Source organism: Capricornis sumatraensis, chromosome 3, assembly GCF_032405125.1.
Source record: "Capricornis sumatraensis isolate serow.1 chromosome 3, serow.2, whole genome shotgun sequence".
NCBI classification, from domain to species: domain Eukaryota; kingdom Metazoa; phylum Chordata; class Mammalia; order Artiodactyla; family Bovidae; genus Capricornis; species Capricornis sumatraensis.
In genome coordinates this window covers 58,966,391-58,988,807 of record NC_091071.1, presented here as the reverse complement: position 1 = coordinate 58,988,807, position 22,417 = coordinate 58,966,391, and the positions used below count along the sequence as shown (strand labels likewise).

Genomic DNA, 22,417 nt, shown 5'->3' with positions numbered 1-22,417 from the left:
TATATACCTACTATAAATAATCATTGCTTTTTAAAGCATACTGGAAATCCTCAAGTAAATTACATTTGAGACAAGAAAACTGAGAGATTGTATGAAGGTTAAGATTTTTAGGACAGATAAAATACTAAGAGTTGTATTAGAACTAGATTACAAATATGTTTAATCTTCCATGCTTTAAAACTGAATAAAGCATCTTTTTTTGGAGAAATATTACCTAGAACGTCAAGCAAATGTTTATAGATGTTCTAAGACAAGAGCTAACTTCTATATTTTTCAAGTCTACAAAAGTTATATGAAGTGGGATAGGATTGTAAAGATATACTTCCACTGACCTTTCTTTCTGTTTTTAACAAAAGCACATTTACTATTGATGACAGAATGCCTATAGTGGATTAAGCTATGAAAATATTACCACATGTTTATAGGGACATATGTTTTTAATATGTAGATACTTTGTGATTTTTAAGAATATATCTTTCATTTATAGCTAAAAAAGAGAATTGTACTTCTTACAGAGAATTCTAGTTAAAAGAAAACTGTTACTTGATGTCATTTTATAATAGTCTTTTCATGATAGATCTACTTAGATAAAATTACTTTGAAATTCACAGTGGTACATCTACACAGTCGAAAATGCAAAAGAATTTGGGAAAAAATTAAAATGTTTTTCAGTGGAGGATCTCAAATAGGAAATAAGAATTTGACTTAAACAAGAAATCCTTTAGTTTAGCAGTTTGATTAAGGTACAGAAGCTTCAAAATGATCAAATGTTCACTTCTATTGGCTTCATAATACGTTTAAACCTAATTTTAAGTGTAGCATTTCTTCCCAGTTTTTCTTAATGAATTGTAGCCTCCAAAATTGGTCTTCAAAAATTATGAACTGACAATTTAAATTAGAAATACACTGATCATATTTTCAGGTTGAACAATCATGTCAAGTAATTAAATTTATGAGCTATAAAGAAACATTAAGAAATTTACCTCTATATTCCATTACCTTTTTTTTAAATGGAAAATATTCCATTTTTTTCTGGTGGACTGGTACAAATTGCAAATCAGATTTTAAAAGTCCCTGTCAATTTCAACAGCTAGTGGGGGAAAAAAATAGAAGGCATTCTATGAAGTGGAAAGAGTACTAAATGTTCCAAATTTTAGTAAGAAGCTAAATCTGTTCTCATACCAATGCCTCTTAGACCTATCTCTAAAGTAGATTTTCTCAAAATTCCCTATCATCACCATTCAAATGATTAACCTCTGAATAATTTTCTTGCGTTCACCTTGTTTCCCTACTCTTAGTTATGCGTCTTCATTTGGGGACTCTGCTACGAATACCTCAGTGGTATTCTATGTGATAGAATAGTGAGATTTTAGTCTTTTAAATTGGATAAAACCTTCATTAATCATACTCTGTTAAAGTTATTATTAGGTCAAAATGACAGAGCACACTGCTGAGAAGATAATAAGTGTTTGTTAAATAATTACTTGATAGTCCAATTACCTGAAATATCTGATATTTTTTAAAATCTATAAAATTGATATAAAAAATATCACTTGCAATCAGCTTTCTAGGTAATTCGATGAAAAAGAGATAGACTTTTTAAAAATCAGAATTACTGGAATGAGTGTAACTGCTTAAACAGATGTCATTCCCCCCCCCCCCCAAAAAAAAAAACCCATGCATTAAGTGAATCAATTTATTTCCTTGGAGCAAATATGGGAAATCCAAATGCCAAACAAGAAGAAAACCTTTACTGAAGACTGAAAATTACAATTGATAAGATGATGCGGCAGTTCTTTGACCCCCACATAAGCTGGTTCTGTAGTAGGATAAAAAATGTTTTATAAGAGAAACCAAGTTTATAAAAATTGAGACTACTAATGAAAAACAGACTTCTGAGGTTTTAAATGATCTGATTTTTCTGTTCTTCTTTTACTGTGTTTGGAAATGACAGCAGAAATCATGAAATATAAGCGTAAAAGTAGTTTGGAATATTTCTAACCTCTATCACAAGACAATTACTGGTTGAGAGTTCTTTCTTAATAAACCAACATGATTCATCTTGGGTTTTCCTTGTCGTCTCCTTCACCATTGCCACATAGAATACTTTGTACCTGGTTCTTTTCTGCTGCCACAAAAATGAACCATTTCGTGGGGAGCTCTGAGAGATAAAAATCTATTTGATAATGAGGCTATCTCCCTAATTTTGTCAATTAAAAGTGGAAAGCTATAAATAATATAAGAAGAAAAACACAGCTGTGTGAATCTTGGCACAACAGGGTGAAACTATCCCTACGGTTTGCTTCTTTTTCCCACATCCCCCTTTCCAATGCATATAAATTCATTGCTCTGGCAGCTTCAGTTTGGGCCCCAGTTTTGACTAAATCTAACAGCCCAAAGAAAAACACAGCTGAAACCACTGCCTGGTGGTTTAACTCACAGCCCCAAATGATAGGCCTCCAACAGAGCCCAGCAGGTTTTCAGCAAGAAGGCTTATGAATAGAGTTCATTTTGGAAGGTCAAGAGTTTGATAAAAAGTCAAAAACAGAGGCTTTACCATAGCTGTCTTAAGAGATTTTGCATAGCCCTACTAGAAAGAAACAAGGCAATATTCTAGTCCCCTACTGTAAGAAATACCTGATAGATTTCTCTGGCGCTTTAAAACTGACTTATTCTATGTTAAAATGCTAAAACCACAAGGAAATGACAAGTTCACATGCAAAACGAAGAGATGAACTGTGCACAGCTATTTCTTTCATTTGTATTTGTTTTATTCTTATTCAGTTCTGAAGACCTGTGGGTCAGTGATCATTTCTGAACTAGTAAACCTAGAGCCTTTATGGAAATTTTGTCCTTGATTCTGCCCTTCTCTATGTGGTTCAACTACAGATTATCTCCTCATCAGCTGTGATCCAAGGATCTCAAAAAAAAAAAAAAAAAATATATATATATATATATATACTCAAAGCAATATACACAGAAGATAATCAGCTGAAATGTGGTTTTATTTAGAAACTGCTGTTTTCAGAGATCTGATGGTAAATTCCTTCTGAGACTGTCAAAGATGGCACCAATGTCATGATTAAGTCTCTAGAACACCTCAAAAAGAGGACTAAACTGTTTTTCTCTGTTGCTACTCCTCTGTGCAACAGAATTAATTTCTTCCTACAAAGTGGGGATAGGAAAAATTAAAAAGAATACTGAGTGAAAATATAAATATACTTAGGATAATATCTCAGTTTTCTGCCAAAGTATATAAGCCCATTTATTAAATGGAGTGGAACATATAACTGAAACATATACTGAGCATTCTTAATGGTGTTTATGAATAAAGATATAACAAGCTTTTATCAGAAATATTATTTCAGGAACCATACTGCCATAATTATACTCAAAAGGAAATTAGAAAAATTGTAAATTTTCAATATCTTAAAATTAGAAATTAGACAAGAAGCTTTACTACTTTCATTTTAACCAAAAGAAAGATATATATTACAAAAAATTTTTAAAAAAGCAAAAACTTTATTTTAGAGTAGGCAGGATTTAATATCTCATCTTCATTGTGGAAAGGTAATTTCACTACAGATAACATTGTGGGTTGACTACTTTAAATGTTTACCATCCGATTCCATCGTTTTATTGTTTTGGTCTACCTTACTGCTTTTTGAAGACTTTTTTTCTCAATTGGCTGCTTTTAAGATTTTCTCTTTTATATTTGGCCATCAGAAGTATTGCTATCTGTTATGCCCAAGTCGCGAAATCTCCCAATGACCACCAGGGAGCCGATATCCAATGCAAAAGCAAGAGAGTTTTTATTACCAAGCTCAAGCTGGGGCTCCCACCGATACCGACGCAGCAGCTATAGGGAGGAGCCCCGAGCTCTGGGTTTCATTGCTTATATAGGGTATTCTGGCGCGAAAAATTTGAAAACGGGAGTTTCTGGGTTGGGAGACGTCTAATTGGTTACCTTCTGTGGAAGGGTTAGGTGTTGGGTTCTGATTGTTTTTCATTTCCCGGGCTGGCCACGGGTTCTGATTGGTTCCCATTTCCCGGGCTTGCCACAGGTTCTGATTGGTCCCAGGGGGTGAGGTTAAGGGATTTCCAAAAAGCTCTTTTCTGGGAATTTTTACAAAATGGAGTCTTCTTTAACAAAATGGAGTAGCTTAGGTCCTTCACTATCGTAAGTCTAAACACAATTGTCCTTTTTCTCTTTCTGGTTTTCTTGTTTCTGTCTAGGGGTTTGTTAAGTGTCTTATATCAGTGTCATCTGTTTTTTAATCCTTGATCATTCTCTCTTCCATTCTCTCCCTCTTCTACTTTCAGGACTCCAATTCCCCTTATTTTACACATTTTTGACTGTATCTCAATTGTCAGTTATTTTCTGTTCTGTTTTTTCCATTCTTTTTTTTTTTCCTTTGTGTACTTTAGTTTGGATAACTCTACTGAGCTGTCTCCTGTTTCATTAACATATTTGTATCTTCTGCTAGATTCAACGTTCCCATTTTAAATTGAGATCTTATCTGTTGAAATTTTGAAGCTGCTTCTTTTCATGGATTCTATTTCTATGTTAAGATTGTTTATCTTTAAATCTATTTTGTCCCCTTATATTTTCATTGAATGTATTAATGATAGTCTTAGATTATGAACTTCAATATGTGAATCACCTATGAGTTGGCTTCTACATTTTCATATTCTTAGTTATTATTCTCTTTTTTTATCTAGTAATTTTTATTGAATACTGGACATTTGTATTTAAGAAACTTTAGAGACTCCAAGATGTTTAAAAATATTTTTGAAGTTGCCCTAGAAGTGTCATAAGAAATATTTCTGACCAAGTTACTGATTCTTTCCAGGAGCATATAGAAAAAAGAGGGCTGCCTCTCTTAAAGAGTCAGGATTGGGCTCAGTGGAAAAGTAGGTTTGTTCTACTTATAGGTAAATCGAAAGAGGAAAATCGACAGAGGCTACAGTCAATACACAGTACTGCAAAATCCATGAGGAGAGGTTATTTGTGCCTTAACGCTGTGAGGTTCATGATGCCAACAGCTGGTCTGAGGCATTTCCCTTGTCCTCCTTCTGGATTGCTGGTGGGCAATTTGGGATCTCAGTGTAATTTTTTTATTACCTTTTTAAACCTTTGGGAGAGATTTATCTCAGAAGGCAACTGTTTCTTTCTGTGTCTCGCTTCCCTCTCAGCCACTAGACTGAGTCATGGAAATTGTACAAGCATTAGAAAATGATTCATTCATTCTGTTCCACGTTATTGAAATTTTAATGTGCATATTATAAGAAAACATATCTAAATTGCACCTACTTCTCTTGCAGAAATAGATGACAAGAGGGTGACCAACACACAAGCAGAAGTAAGTTTTCTTCTATTTTGTGTTAAATATATGTCCAATCCAATCAGCTAAAAACACAACCAGCTCAATTTGATTGTGATACAAAATATGATATCAATACAACTATGTTGTATAAACTATTTAATTTGCTTTTCCTGACTGAATAAACAGTAAAATGGTGTCATTAAATTGTGACCTCTACCTTTGATTCTCCACCTATGAAATCCTAACCCCTGGGAAAAACCTCTAAAATAAACTACTGATTTTAGAGTCAAGATATGGTATTGATAACTGCAGTTCAGTGACTGGTGGTGTGTGACCATCACAGGCTGGGGCAGCCAGCGTTGGAACCCTGGTGGAGGATTCCACCAGGAGGTGGAGGACAGACGCCTCTTAAAGGTTCTCTGATGTGTGGAACCAAGGGCAGAACCTGAGGCCAGAGGCTCCACACACACATTCAGGAGTTCAGGCTGAAAATGTGAACCAGGGGAGGCTAGGGTGGCTGCTAACAAAGGATATACAAAATACAAGAAAACGAGCAAATGTGTGTCCATAAATGGAATAAGTATTGAATAGGATTCATGCAGACTTCATAATTAATGGCCACATGAGTAGGCATACAGCAATGTAGAAAGAACAAAATACCAGAACGTGTTTCTCAGAACATTTCTAAAACTTTATTGAAATTGTAAACATGAAATGGTTTGAAAACTAAATTCCTACAATAAAATAGTTTTTATTACTTGGTAAACTTTACTAAACAAACCAACTTTTATGCAGAATTAATTTTCTACTTCATCTTTGAATATGTGTATATGGGAATAATATATAATAAAACTGGAAATGAATGCTTCTTAAAATCGACCAGATGTAACAGAATGCATAGAGGCACAGCAGAAGTCTCAGACATCCACACATTTATACTAATGTAGAGCTGCCCTGCTTGCATCTGCGCATAACACATATTCAAACACTCTATTCTGGGGAAATTTGCTTGTACCATTTGCTTTGGTTGATATGGATTCAGTAACTATTTGGTTGAATTTTTTTAGTTTTCAATAGATTGTTTTTGCATCCTTTAAATACCAACATCTTGATGACTCCTTTGAGGGCAAGTAAGCTTCAGTATGTGTGAGTCAAGATGCCTGAAGCTCTATTTACTGTGAAACAGTTTCTCATATTTTTCAGCCTCTGTACACTATGTTCTTTCTAATATGGATGGAAAGCCTAGAACAATCCTCAGAAAGTATCTTGCAATTATTAATAGTCGAAATTTTCGAAGCAAAAATAAATGCTCCAGACATGAAAACTCCAGCCTTCGCCACACTGAAATATAGTAGATACACTGTTAAAAAGGAGTTTTTGATATAATCTGATTGAGGTATAAAGACCACATATATATAATTTATTATAATGAATAATGGTTTATACATATATCCTATGTATATATATATATATACCTATATCTATCTATATGTTTATCTCCATCTAAACTTTAAAACTTTGGCCCTTAAAAGTGTTCCAATTTGTATCATTTTTAGTGCAAAAAATTCTTCCCCAATAAATTAATTCTGATCCAAAGTGCTTAAGTTAGAGTGTTAAGTATAAGTTTTGTTATGAAAGATCTTTTGAACATATGAAGGAAAAGTACCTGAACACTGTAATTTCCAGTAAATGGAGTTATTAGATTGAACATCTCAATTCCATAGGGTTATAGATTGGTATTACTTAACAAAGACTCTCATTAACCCTCCAGAACCATTAACAATTCTACAAACAGACATAATTATACCTTAGTCATAGTTTTGGAGTGTATTTTGTCCTGGCATTTATGTTTTTCTTTAAAATGCAAAGGATTAGTAGTAGTTTCTTTTCTCTACTTAAAATAAACTGTTAGTAGGTGTTTATTTCTCTCAAAGGGCTAATGGCATTGTACTTTTTATCCAAATATAAGACTTTTCCTTTTTTTCTTTATCCAGGCACAGAATGCAACCCCTAAGCAAAGGAAGCAGAGTGTGTACACACCACCCACCATGAAAGGTACTGTTCAGGTACTGTTTCGGGTTCTTGTGAGTGCTTAGCTCATGGCTGACAGGCATTCTGCTCTCAGGCACCTTATACCTGCTTAAAAGCTACATCTAGTCTCACCTCCACAATTGGTAATGTGACTTTCAGTAAGGTAATGTTATTTGAAATCTAGTTTAACTAAGAGTCAAACAGTTGAAGAAGGAATAACTAGATATGTCTCAAAATCTTAGTCTGGACATTCCGATTTTCCAGAATAATGACAAAAGTTTCCTTTTACCCTTTCTCACATGTTTTCCTTGCAGAGATTTTTCTAGAACCCCTAATTACTCTTGCCAATGTTCGCAGATAATTATCTTTTTTTTTTTTTTCCTTAGGCTTAAGCAAAGTAGTTCTTGAATTTTGGACAGATACAATGTAAAGTGTTGCTTCATTGTTCTGTGTCAGAAGCAGCTCTAAGAAACCCAATCAAACAGCTATTAGCTGTACATATAACAGCTGCTGAAATAACAACTAAGAAGGCTAGCTCAGGCTCCAGCATCCTCCCAGAGTTTCTACCCCTCTTCCAAATTAGAACTGCTAAAAGAACATCTAAGTGTATCCGAATTTTGACCAACATCAATTTCAGGGAAGGCTTCTTTCATTTCTCACACAAGAGTATCCCTGACATGAGGGAGAGTGTGTCCCATCCAGCAGCTCATGTTCCAGCCTGGCTCTTGGGCCACTGGCCCAGAGGCTCATCATGCAGTCGTCCAGCTTTGTTTCAACTGCAAGAGAGGCCAGCTGAGCAGCTTACTCTGGAGTCTAGAGAGATGTCTAAATCGGGAGTGAAATTTTCCACTCTGTATTCTCTCTAGATTTGGGGCCCTTACAGAGAGGTGGGATATAAATGGACACATTAATAGCTACTTTCCATAAACTTCCTTCCTGCGCAGCTATAAAATATCATGCTTGCTTGTTCATGAGACTACAGTAAATAATGTAATCAGCGTTGTAGTTCATTTCAGGGTAATTATTGAGGCTATCTAGGCTTCCTTCTCTCAAGACCAGTATAATCATTTTTGAAGATACTTTGCCTATTGTAAGCCATCTTGTACTTTTAAAACATGACAGTTTTGGCATGAATGGGCCTCGACGAAAGATATATGTTCTCTCATTTAATGATTTCCTCTGTTCTATTTTGGGTTAGTTTAACTAAAGACTGTTCTCATGTCCTTAGAGAATAATAGCATTATTTTTAAAGGAAAATCTTAAAATCAAATCCCAAGGCTCATAGTTTTCATTATATTTAGCTCTCTAATATCATAAAAATGTGGGACCCTAACATTTAAGGAAATTAGTCATATTGTACATATTTTACACATATGATAATCATTGTTTTTCATGACTTAAAGACTTGAGAAAGCACAGAAATTGCTTCATGAGGCTATTGGGGTATAAGCCACTTTGGTCCTCATTTATTATCTGTAAATACTTAGGAGAGTCTGCTGCTTCTGATAAAAGAGAAATCAGTCCACATGTCTCTTTAGAGACAGAAATGAATATTTCAGGACAGAATTAAGCAATAGTAACATATGGTGCATTGTGGGCACATTAAGAAACTTCAACCATAAGAAAGATGAGTTAGTAAAGGAAATGTTACTGAAATGCAAAATCAATAATACAGTTGCTTTGAAATGTATAATTCTTCAAATTGCAGTGGAATATGCAATTATTGAGTGTAAAAATATTTGCTGGGAGAGCAAAGTAGTACCAGGAGTGATTAATAGTTCTGAAAAAAAATCACTCTGACCAAATGGCCAACTAGGGTTTCATAAATGACCCCGTGAGTAGCTAGTTAGTAAAACAAAACAAACTAGCCAGATTCCTTCCTTCTCTCTTATTAGGTTCTGAGGAGTTACTGGACACAGAGGCCAAAGTGACAGGAGAGAGATGCTACATCTACCAAACGTCGTTGCAATTAATGCCCAGATAGACTCATCTCCCAGCTCCCATATTCATTTATTTCCCCCCCTTTCAATTACTATGGTATTTATGGCCCCACCAGATTTCTGGAAATAGAGACATGTCCAGGTTACCTCTTTTGATGAAAGTTCTATATGAAAGTTCAGAGGTGGGCAGAGGGTAAAAAATAGAGCAGAGAAAACCATTTTAAACAGGTACACTGTCAGGAATGATAGGCTAATGACCTCCAAATTTATATCTGTACGCCTAACGTATCTCCTGAACTTCAGACTTTCTGCTGCTGCTGCTGCTAAGTCGCTTCAGTCGTGTCCGACTCTGTGCGACCCCATAGACGGCAGCCCACCAGGCTCCCCCATCCCTGGCATTCTCTAGGCAATAATACTGGAGTGGGTTACCATTTCCTTCTCCAGTGCACGAAAGTGAAAAGTCAAAGTGAAGTATCTCAGTCGTATCCGACTCCTAGCCACCCCATGGACTGCAGCCTACCAGGCTCCTCCATCCATGGGATTTTTCCAGGCAAGAGTACTGGAGTGGGGTGCCATTGCCTTCTCCATCAGACTTTCTAACAGGTACCAATTTTTTTTCACTTGAATGAATGACACTTATTGAAACTTCTCAAATTTAACACATCCAAAACCAAACTCATTGGTTCTTTTTTGGGTTTTCCTCATCTTAATACATCTTATGCAGCCATCGAAAACAAAAATCTTTGCATAATCCTTGACTACTCCCCATTACCAAACCATCATCTACTCATGTTAATGCTGATTTCAAGATGCACCCCTACTCTATTTTCTAAATCTTCCATTGCTACTGCCTTGTGTGAGCACCATTCTTTCTTGCCTTGGCTGCTGAGGTAGCCTACCTACTACTCTCCTGCTTCTGCTCCTGACCCTCTACAATCTAATCTCTACACACAACCAGAGTAATTCCTCTCACTCACAAATGTGATCATGCAATCCCCTTGATCAAATCCTCGAAAACTTCCTGTCGCATTCAGAATACAATGAAAAATCCGATCATGGCTTACAACTCCCTGAATGAGCTGCACTGGTCTTTCTCCTTGATCTTATCTCCTTTCATACTGCCCCTGTTCACATTAGGGTTCAATGTCATGGACTTTTTCATTATTTATGAACATCTCAAGCACACTTTCATATCAGAGCATTTGTGCTTTCCACATTTTTTGCTTGAGAAACTCTCTACCCAGTGGCCTCACAGATCGCTCAGCTACTGTTCCCTCCTCAGAAAGGTCTTTCTTTCCTGATAACTGCCCCTCCTACCACTGCTATCTACCTCCTTACAGGGCTACCTCAGTTTTTTCCATGGCCCTAATCATTAGGTACCAATAATGAGGTATCCATGACAACAGTCTTGTTCATTTGATATCCCCAGCATCTAGTACAGTTCCTGGCACAAAACAGGTGCTCAATAAAAACTTGTTGAATAACCATAATGAATTGGAGAATTCAGCCACATTGTCATCTGTTCAGAAGAGGATGTCCCTTAAACCTTGCTCTACTAATTGTCATACTTGTGATTCTGCTTCTGCTTCTCTGTGCTTTTCACTCTCTGGTTGAGCCCCTTCATCCATATGTTTCTGTTTTTCTATTTTTGCTTTTCCCCACTTCCCTTCCCTCTGGTCAAAGGGAAAATCTGATTTGGAAAATTAGTTACCATCAAGAATGATGCATCAATTTTCCTGGATTCTTAACAAAGGTTATCTCATGGACCACTGGAACGATTAAGTGATTGCCTCTGACTAAAACCTGATTCTTCCAACAATTAGCTTGCGGCCGAGATGGCAGCATCATATGAAACAAACCTGGCAATGTAAATAGAAGAATCTGGACATGGTTTTCTTCCTTTAGAGACATTTCATGATTAGATCGGAATATTGACTCTAAGAAAATAATAGCAGATTTAGCTCTTGGTCTTGCCACCTTTCTAGTCACATCATTATAGTCATTCTAAGTTGTCAAGCTTAAACAGTAACTAATACAATTATCTAAAGTTGTATAAAATATCACTTCCATTTTTTCCACTGCATCTAACCTCAGAGTATTAGATTGGCTATGTTCTTTTGAAGGTTCTATTAACAATATGTTAGGCTTGGGTTATAGCCAGATAATCAAAAGTTCCAGGTGATTTTGCTGTAGCAAATCTAAAAACTGACCAGACTCCAGATATCCAGTCACCTATGTAACATGTCTTTCTTATGTCACAGGAAGAAATCTCATGGAGATCAAATATCATGAGATCAAAATTAGCTTGTTAAAAACTGTGTTTTGATCTCCACAGCACATCAATTTGTCCGTCAACATTCCCCTTCTCGGGAGGTGCTTATTCCTGAGTTCTGGGAGTCGCTAGTGACTCTCCCTCCCCTTCACTCTTCATTAGTGGAGCACCATGTCTCGTGAGGTGCACCCCGTTAGTATCTCTCCCACCTTCCCCTCCTCTCTTTTGTCTCCAATGCCACAATAACAATTCAAATCACATTCATGTCTTGTATATAAAAGGTTACTCTCCATACAAGTCTCTCATCTCTACTTCCCATTTGTTTTCTACACTGTAACCAAAGTAAAAGATGCTTGCTTCTTAGAAGAAAAGAAATGACAAACCCAGACAGTTTATTAAAAAGCAGAGATATTACTTTGCCAACAAAAGTCTGTATAGTCAAAGCTATGGTTTTTCCAGGAGTCATGTATAATGTGAGAGCTGGATAATAAAAAAAGGTTGAGTGCCGAAGAATTGATGCCTTCGAACTGTGGTGCTGGAGAAGACTCTTGAGAATCCCTTGGACTTCAAGGAGATCCAGTCAGTTAATCCTAAAGGAAATCAACCCTGAATATTCACTGGAAGGAATGATGCTGAAGCTTAAGCTCCTGGCCACCTGATGCAAAAAGCCAACTCATTGGAAAAGACGCTGATGCTGGGAAAGACCAAAGGCAGAAGAAGGGGATGATAGAGGATGAGCTGGTGGGATGGCACCACTGACTCAATGGACATGAATTTGAGCAAATTCTGGGAGATGATGAAGACTAGGGAAGCCTGGCATGCTGCAGTCTATAGAGTTGCAAAGAGTAGGACATGACTGAACAATGACAACACCAACCAAATTGAACTTTTAAACTTGAGTGTGATTATGCCACTCCCTTGGTTAGAACTTTTCAATAGCTCCTCACTGCCTTTAGATAAAATTCTTATTCCAGAGCAAAGTTTGGAAAGCTTACTTCCCAATCTGCCTCTCCTTTCCTTATCCACTAGGTTCTAGACATATTGGCATTCAGTCAGCTTCTACATGCACCAAACTCTTTCCTGAAAAAGTATATATAGGTTCTTCGCTTCATATAAAATATTCTCCTTTGCCTCCTTCTTGTCTTCATTCTTTATTTGGTTAGTTCCTACTTATCTGTCCTTAAAGGTCAGATCTTGAAAAGAGCTTTCCCTAACCATCATTCTAAATTATCTCTAGCTATAAACTCTCTATAAGAATCTGCTTGCAATGCAGGAGACCCAGGTTCAATCCCTGGATCAGGAATATCCCCTGGAGAAGGAAATGGCTACCCACTCCACTATCCTTGCCTGGAGAATTCTATGGACATAGGAGCCTAGTGGGCTACAGTCTATGAGGGTGCAAAGAGTCAGACATGACTGAGTAACTAAAACTTTTCCTTTTCCATAAACTCTCTATTGATAGTTATACATTCTCTATAGTTCTTTTATTGCAAGTAATCACAATGTTCATTTATTTATCGTGTCTGTCTCTCCAACTAGACCAGAAGTGATCTATATGGCAGCAGTGATGGTGTCTATTTTGTGCATTACCTTATCTGTAGGGCTTAACACGATGCTTGAGATATAGCAGTGCATATACATATACTTTTAAATATGTATTTTATGTATGCAATACTACTGTTGGTGAATGAATCATTTCCTTAGGACATTTACATTCTGTCTGGTCTATTAGAATGATCTTTTCTCTACTGAAATTTATATTCATGGATTTTGGCTCTATATCTTATTGCTATTTGTGATAAGTTTAAAAAGGACAACTATCTGAATATTTCAAGACTTCTATCAGGTCCTTGCCTTGCTTAATTTCTCTCTTTCCAGGTTAAAACATTTCAATGTCAATTATGCCTGTTCCTTCACATTCACTCTTGATGTCCTAATAAGCTTTGGCTTATACCATTCTAGAAGGGCATCATTTAAATCAACTTATTCTTAAGGTGTGATCATGACTCAGACAGTAAGGAAACTGCCTGCAATGCAGGAGACCTGGTTTCCATCCCTGGAGAAGGGAATGGCTACCCACTCCAGTATTCTTGCCTGGAGACTCCCATGGACAGAGGAGCCTGGTGGGCTATAGTCCATAGGGTAGCAGAGTCAGACATGAATAAGCAACTAACACTTTCACTTTCCGAGCAGAGAGGAGACTTCAATTATGCCTATCACCTCCTCCATCCCAGGTAATTTAATTCCATTACTACAACCCAAAATGGTATTAGCTTTTTCTGGCAGCCATATACATTGGTGACAAACAGTGAACTTATCATAAATTCAAAACTTCAAAGCCTTTTTTTCAGGTACTGATTTAAAGCCATATTATTTATAATGTATTCCTCATTTTAGATCTTTTCTTAGCCAGAAAGCAAGACACTGCTATCATACCAACTGAATACATTTTCTCAGAATCAGCTGTCACGGGAACATGATATAATTCATATCATGATTCCATCACCTATTCTACTCTATTTTCTATTATCTCAATTATTTTTTCACCCTCAGATTATATAAATTTTATTTTTGGTATTTTTATCTACATCTGTAATAGACATATCAAACAGAACAGGGCAAAGATAAGTCTGTAGCACACTTCTCTCTCTCTAGTTGACACTGATCCCCCTGAAGGCCGCCATTCCACAAGTTATCAAATAGACTTCTTATGTCAAGATTACATCCCTTAAAACCAGAGGATATTATGAACACTCATTAGATTGATATATTTCAGATATGGTGTGTTGACCATATCTGAAATATGTAAGTCATAAATGTAAGTCATAAATTTGTAATGTATATTATGCATAAAATGACAAGCTTAAGTTTGTATAGGAAACAGACTTACTTTTCCATTACCCTGTGTAATATAGTGCTTTATAATTATGTGAGTAGAAAGATCTGAAGATTATCAGAAAAATGATAGCTGACTACTGAATACCCATATGACTTCTCTGGTGTTTACATCGTGGTCAGCCCTGTAATTTACAGAACAGTCAATTAAATTATTTTTGGATAGCTTGAATCATGTTTTCAGAAAAGCAAAGTAGGTTTGAAACTTGAGGCAGGAAATGGCTGACACATTTCCACCCTCATTGTTTGTGTGTGTGTGTGTGTGTGTGTATGTGTGTGTGTGTGTGTTTTACTGGAAGGCAAATGCCTTCAACTGAGACAGCAAAGCAAGCACCATTGATTTAAAAGGAAATATGAACATGAAACAAAAGCAACTGACTGAAAAACTGCTTTGTATAGTATCATGATCAGTTCAGTCACTCAGTCGTGTCTGACTCTTTGAGACCCCATGGACTGTAGCATGCCAGGCCTCCCTATCCATCACCAACTCTTGGAGTTAACTCAAACTCATCTCCATTCAGTTGGTGATACCATCCAACCATCTCATCCTCTGTCGTCCCCTTCTCCTCCTGCCCTCAATCTTTCCCAGCATCAGGGTCTTTTCCAACGAGTCAGCTCTTGGCATCAGGCGGCCAAAGTATTGGAGTTTCAGCTTCAGCATCAGTCCTTCCAATGAACACTCAGGACTGATCTCCTTTAGGATGGACTGGTTGGATCTGCTTGCAGTCCAAGGGACTCTCAAGAGTCTTCTCCAACAGGACAGTTCAAAAGCATCAATTCTTCGGTGCTCAGCCTTCTTTATAGTCCAACTCTCACATTCATAAACATGACTACTGGGAAAACCATAGCCTTGACTAGACGGGCCTTTGTTGGCGATGTCCCTGCTTTTTAATATGCTGTCTAGGTTGGTCAGGTTGGTCTACATTGTCTAGGTTCATAAAGAGTATGAAAAGACCATTAGTAGCATGAGATTGGTGCAAATGTAATTGCAGTTTTGCATTTTTGAAATTTGCCTTTTGATACTGAACACATTCTTAAATAAATGTGGTTATGTTATACATAATTTTAATGTATATTTCTTAATTATGTTTTTTGCTAGTGACTTGTATTACCTGCTGTTTATTTTATATTTATTTTCAACTATGGCAATGATGTTAGACAAAAAACAAATTTGAAAGATTTTCTTATTTGAGTTCAAAATTGGTTGTAAAGCACCAGAGACAACTCGCAACATCAATAACATATTTGGCCCAGAAACTGCTAACAAGTGTACAGTGGTGGTTCAAGAAGTTTTCCAAAGGAGACGAGAGCCTTGAAGATGAGTGTAGTGGCCGGCCATTCAGAAGGTGACAACGATCAATTCAGAGCAGTCATCAAAGCTAATCCTCTTAAAAACTGTATGAGAAATTGCTGAACAACAGAATGTCAATCATTCTATGGTCATTCTGCATTTGAAGCAAATTGGAAATGTGAAAAACTTTGTAAGTGTGTGCCTCATGAGCTGACTGCAAACTGAAAAATTTGTCATTTTGAAGTGTCTTCTCTTATTCTATGCAACAACAAGCCATTTCTCAACTGGATTGTGACGTGCAGTGAAAAGTGAATTTTATACAACAACTAGCAACAACCACCTTCAGTGGCTGGACCGAGAAAAAGCTCCAAAGCACTTCCCAAAGACACACTTGCACCAAAAATAGGTCATGGTAACTGTTTGGTGGTCTGCTGCAAGTCTGATCTACTACAACTTTCTGAATCCCAGTGAAACCATTACATCTGACAAGTATGCTCAGTAAATTGATGAGATGCACTAAAAACTGCAATGCCTGAAACTGGCATTGGTCAACAGAAAGGGCCCACTTCTTTCCCATGACAACCCCTGACCACAAGTCACATAACCGCAGCTTCAAAAGTTGAATGAATTGGGCTACGAAGTTTTGCTTCATACTCACCTGACCTCTCACCTACCTACTATCACTTCTTCAAGCATCTTGACAACTTTTTGCAGGGAAAGTACTTGCACACCAGCAGGAGGAAGAAAATGCTTTTGAATAATTTGTCAAATCCCAAAGCATGGATTTTTGTGCTACAGGACTAATCAAACTTATTTCTTGTTGGCAAAAATGTGTTGAGTGTAATGATTCATATTTTGATTAATAAAGATGTGTTATGAGCCTAGTTATAAAAGTTTAAAATCACGATTCAAAATTGCAATTACTTTTGCACCAACCTAACACATTACATGAGAAATGCTGGGCTGGAAGAAGCACAAGCTGGAATCGAGATTGCCAGGAGAAATATCAATAACCTCAGATATGCAGATGACATCACCCTTATGGCAGAAAGTGAAGAGGAACTAAAAAGCCTCTTGATGAAAGTGAAAGAGGAGAGTGAAAAAGTTGGCTTAAAGCTCAACATTCAGAAAACGAAGATCATGGCATCTGGCCCCATCACTTCATGGGAAATAGATGGGGAAACAGTGGAAACAGTGTCAGACTTTATTTTGGGGGGCTCCAAAATCACTGCAGATGGTGACTGCAGCCATGGAATTAGAAGATGCTTACTCCTTGGAAGGAAAGTTATGACTAACCTAAACAGCATATTCAAAAGCAGAGACATTACTTTGCCAACAAATGTCTGTCTAGTCAAGGCTATGGTTTTTCCAGTGGTCATGTATGGATGTGAGAGTTGGGACTGTGAAGAAAGCTGAGCACCAAAGAATTGATGCTTTTGAACTGTGGTGTTTGAGAAGACTCTTGAGAGTCCCTCGGACTGCAAGGAGATCCAACCAGTCCATTCTAAAGGAGAGCAGCCCTGGGTGTTCTTTGGAGGGACTGATGCTAAAGCTGAAGCTCCAGTACTTTGGCCACCTCATGTGACAACTTGACTCACTGGAAAAGACTCTGATGCTGGGAGGGATTGAGGGCAGGAGGAGAAGGGGACGGCAGAGGATGAGATGGCTGGATGGCATCACCGACTCAATGGATGTGGGTTTGAGTGAACTCCGGGAGTTGGTGATGGACAGTGAGGCCTGGCGTGCTGCGATTAATGGGGTCGCAAAGAGTCGGACACGACTGAGCAACTGAACTGAACTGAACACATTACCATTTTTAACACATAAGTAAGATTGTTCATGAACTTCTGAAAACATCTTCTTCTTCTCATTCTTCATAATTTCTTTAAGGGAAAAGTTTATCTACTTCAGTGTTCAGAGATTATTCTTCTAATATGTCCTGTAGATCTTCTCTGAATGCTTATGGCATTGGACTCCTACATTTTTTTTTTTCTCCAAGGATGGCTCTGATCTTGATACTTTATCTCAATTTGATCACTGTCTTTCATAATAGAGCAACAGATGCAGATAAGGAATAGCCCATGGAAGGAAATAGATCAAACTGGCCAAAGAAAAAGGCTAACACAGTTTTGGAGGATGACAGTGGCAGTGATTTTGGAGGATGTCATGTACAGTGGCAAAGATGCGCCATGTAATATTCAGTTCAGTTCTAGTTCAGTTGCTCAGTCATGTCTGACACTCTGCAACCCCATGGACTGTAGCACACCAGGCTTCCCTGTCCATCACCAATTCCCAGAGCTTACTCAGATTCATGTCCATAGAGTCAGTGATGCCATCCAACCATCTCATCCTCTATCATTCCCTTCTCTCCTGCCTTCAATCTTTCCCAGAATCAGGGTCTTTTCAAATGAGTCAGTTCTTCCCATCATATGGCCAAAGTATTACAGTTTCAGCTTCAGCATCAGTCCTTCCAATGAATATTCAGGACTGATTCCCTCTAGGATTGGCTGGTTGGATCTCCTTGAAGCCTAAGGGGCTCTCAAGAGTCTTCTCCAACATCACAATGCAAAAGCATCAATTCTTAGCCACTCAGCTTTCTTTATAGTCCAACTCTCACATCCATACATGACTACTGGAAAATCCATAGCTTTGACTAGATGGACCTTTGCTGGCAAAGTAATGTCTCTGCTTTTAAATATGCTGTCTAGGTTGGTCATAGCTTTTCTTCCAAGGAACAAGTGTCTTTTAATTTCATGGCTGCAGTCACCATCTGCAGTGATTTTGGAGCCCAAGAAAATAAAGTCTGTCACTCATTGTTTCCCCATCTATTTGCCATGAAGTGATGGGACCGGAGGCCATGATCTTAGTTTTCTGAATGTTGAGTTTTAAGACAACTTTTTCACTCTCCTCTTTCACTTTCATCAAGAGGCTCTTTAGTTCTTTGCTTTCTGCGACAAGGGTGGTGTTATCTGCATATCTGAAGTTACTGATATTTCTCCTGGCATTCTTGTTCCCAGTTTGGGCTTCATCCATTTAGCATTTTGTATTATGTACTCAGCATTTAAGTTAAATAAGCAGGGTGACAATATACAGACTTGATGTACTCCTTTCCCAATTTGGAACCAGTCTGTTGTTCCATGTCTGGTTCTAACTGTTGCTTCTTGACCTGCATACAGATTTCTCAGGAGGCAGGTGAGGTCATCTGGTATTCCTATCTCTTGAAGAATTTTCCACAGTTTGTTGTGATCCACACAGACAAAGGCTTTGGAGTAGTCAATAAAGCAGAAGTAGATTTTTGAGGAGAACTCATTTTTTCTATGATCCAACAGATGTTGGCAATTTAATCTCTGGTCCCTCTGCCTTTTCTAAATCTAGCTTGAACATCTGGGAAGTTTACAGTTCACATACTGTTGAAGCCTTGAAGAATTCTGAGCATTATTTTGCTAGCATGTGAGATGAGTGTAATTGTGTGGTAGTTTGAGCATTCTTTGGCATTGCCTTTCTTTAGGATTGGAATGAAAACGGACCTTTTCCATCCCTGTGGCCACTGCTGAGTTTTCCAAGTTTGCTGGTATATTGAGTGCAGCACTTTCACAGCATCATCTTTGAGAATTTGAAGTAGCTCAATTGGAATTCTATCACCTCCACTAGCTTTTTTCATAGTGATTCTTCCTAAGGCCCACTTGACTTTGCATTCCATGATGTCTGGGTCTAGGTGAGTGATCATACCATCGTGGTTATCTGGGTCATTAAGATCTTTTTTGGATAGTTCGTCTGTGTGTATTCTTGCCACCTCTTCTTAATATCTTCTGCTTCTGTTAGGTCCATACCATTTCTGTCCTTTATTGTGCCCATCTTTGCATAAAATTTTCCGTTGGTATCTCTAATTTTCTTGAAAAGATTTCTAGTCTTTCCCATTCTGTTTTCCTCTATTTCTTTGCGTTGTTCACTAGGGAAGGCTTTCTTATTTCTCCTTGCTATTCTTTGGAACTCTGCATTCAAATGGGTATATCTTTCCTTTTCTCCCTTGGCTTTAGCTCCTCTTCTCAACTGTTTGCAAGGCCTCCTCAGACAACCATTTTGCCTTTCTGCATTTCTTTTTCTTGGGGATGGTCTTGATCCCCACCTCCTGTACAATGTCACGAACCTGTCCATAGTTCTTCAGGCACTCTATCAGATCTAATCCCTTGAATTTATTTGTCATTTCCACTGTATAACTGTAAGGGATTTGATTTAGGTCATACCTGAATGGTCTAGTGGGTTTCCTTATTTTCTTCAATTTAAGTCTGAATTTTGCAATAAGGAGTTCAAGACTGGAGCCACAGTCAGCTCCTTGTCTTGTTTTTGCTGACTGTATAGAGCCATGTAATATTAAGTGCCAATTAACCTTCAAACTGGGGCTTCCTTGGTGGCTCAGTGGTAAAGGATCTGCCTGTCAATGCAAAAGATGCAAGTTTGATCCCTTGGTCAGGAAGATCCCCTGGAGAAGGAGATGGCAACCCACTCCAGTATTCTTGCTTGGGAAATCCCATGGTTTGGGGACCTAGGGGGCTACAGTTCCTGGGGTCACAAAAGTGTTGGTCATGACATAGTGACTAAAAAACAGCAGTGTTAAGATATATTTTAAGTAATTATTTGAATCTTGAATTTAGAGTCAGGTGCACCCCTCCTTGTTTCCCGATTCTGCAGAATGGCAGAATGAAACCCAGTAGTGAGACCAAGGAGGGACGAAAGGTCTTGGAGATGAATAAAACATTGCCAGAGCTGTGCGCTCTTCCCAGTAGGAACTGAAGAGTCAGGGTTAGAGGTGCCTAGTAAGCATGTAGACAACCAAACCTTGCAACATTCACTCCACTTTTACTTGTACCAATCTCAGGTAGACTTGTGGAGCTGGTCTTAGACCTTTTACTTATTTTGTAACAAAATTCTTTGCTTCCTTTCACCAGCCTCCTCCTCTCAGACACCACATTCTTCTTTTTCCCAGCTTAACAGCCCTCTCAGGGGCACTCAGAGAAGGCGATGGCACCCCACTCCAGTACTCTTGCCTAGAAAATCTCATGGATGGAGGAGCCTGGTAGGCTGCAGTCCATGGGGTTGCGAAGAGTCGGACACGACTGAGCGACTTCACTTTCACTTTTCACTTTCATGCACTGGAGAAGGAAATGGCAACCCACTCCAGTGTTCTTGCCTGGAGAATCCCAGGGACGGGGGAGCCTGGTGGGCTGCCGTCTATGGTGTCGCACTGAGTCGGACACGACTGAAGTGAGTTAGCAGCAGTAACAGCAGCAGCAGAGGCACTAATGTTTAAATTAAATAAATACTATATTTCAAAAAAGCATAAGAACAAAGTGATGGTTAATGGTCAATTTGGAGTGTTAAACAAGATCATACAATAAACACTTCTAGTCAGATGGATGACCAGAAAATCATATAAATGCAGCCTATAATTTGGCAATGTAGGTAGGCTAACAATGATTATATAGAATTATGATCAGTTTGCTCTTCCTGAATTGGAATCCTCTTATAACTGTGCTGAAAAACAAAAATTCTCAAGAGGAATAGACCAGCCATATCTTATTTTCATCACCCCCTGCATATTGAAAATTCAGGGAGAGAAGATAACAAGATCTTTTAGCTTCTCATCAGAGTATCTTCACCACATTGCATTCCTTTTTAAAAACATTTATTTTCCTCTGTGGTTGTTCTCCAGGTATTCATCACATTTGCCTTTCTAAATCTTGGCTTTATTGTCCACGCTGGCTCAGTTTATTTACTGCGTAGGGTGGCGTTTATGTATGCAACTCAAGAAACATTTTAACAGATTTCTAGATAACACAGAACATTCTAAATATATACAAGTTTTGTTTTTTTAAAGAACCCAAATCTGCTTCTATTTCTAGATCTACTTCCTTCACGTCTCTTCAGTTTCTTTCACTAAGTTCTATGTTAATATTTTCCTTATTTCTTTGAATTCAGAAGGTTGGGTCAGATTGGAGAACTGATCTGAGAATGTATCTTTCGTGAAAGTCACTAAGATGTCTTCTTTTCTGAGATTAACATTGAGAGAGAGTAATATAAGAGGAAAATGTCAGCAAGTATGAGTGCATTTAATATTTTATAGCATTGTCATAGATTATTAGGTTGAAAGACTGCAAGATTCTTGAGATAAATTAAACTGCCAGTTTGAAATTTGAGACCAGAAACTTAATCTCATGTGGTGCCAATTAAACTTTGATAAGGAAACTACTGTTCATCAATATGGTTCCATTCGTGTGTCTGTATAAATTGACACCTATTTTAATCTTAATCTTTTACATTTATATTCTTCTGTTTAAATAACATACAACTTTTAAAATGGCTTCCTATCTTAGAAGTAGGGGAAGAGATGATCTTTTGTATTTAGTTGGAACAGACAAACCATGACCCAGTATCTCTACATTTTCCCCAAGTCTGAAAATGGTAAAAGTCAGTTGTATAAGCAGTAAAAATACACTGCCACACATCAGGCATGGCCTTAAAGCTATGTGGCTGCAGAGATTCAAGGCAAAATCCATACCTTCTGAGAGACCAGTCTGGAAAAGCAACACACAAGTGGACAGGTAGAGCACACCATGGTAAATCTTTGTACAGGGATTTGAGCAGTTATCAGTGGATGTGAGGA

At 37.8% G+C, this 22,417-nt stretch overlaps 1 protein-coding gene across 2 annotated transcripts in view; it reads left to right on the top strand.

Annotated features, from left to right (window-relative positions):
* The window catches only part of PPP1R1C (protein phosphatase 1 regulatory inhibitor subunit 1C), a 122,765-nt gene that overhangs the window by 46,349 nt on the left and 53,999 nt on the right, over positions 1-22,417 (top strand). For both annotated transcript variants that reach the window (XM_068969545.1, XM_068969544.1), the window contains exons 3-4: positions 5,326-5,363; positions 7,322-7,382. In XM_068969545.1, coding sequence (XP_068825646.1) covers positions 5,326-5,363; positions 7,322-7,382 — 99 coding nt within the window. The remainder of the gene's footprint in view (positions 1-5,325; positions 5,364-7,321; positions 7,383-22,417) is intronic.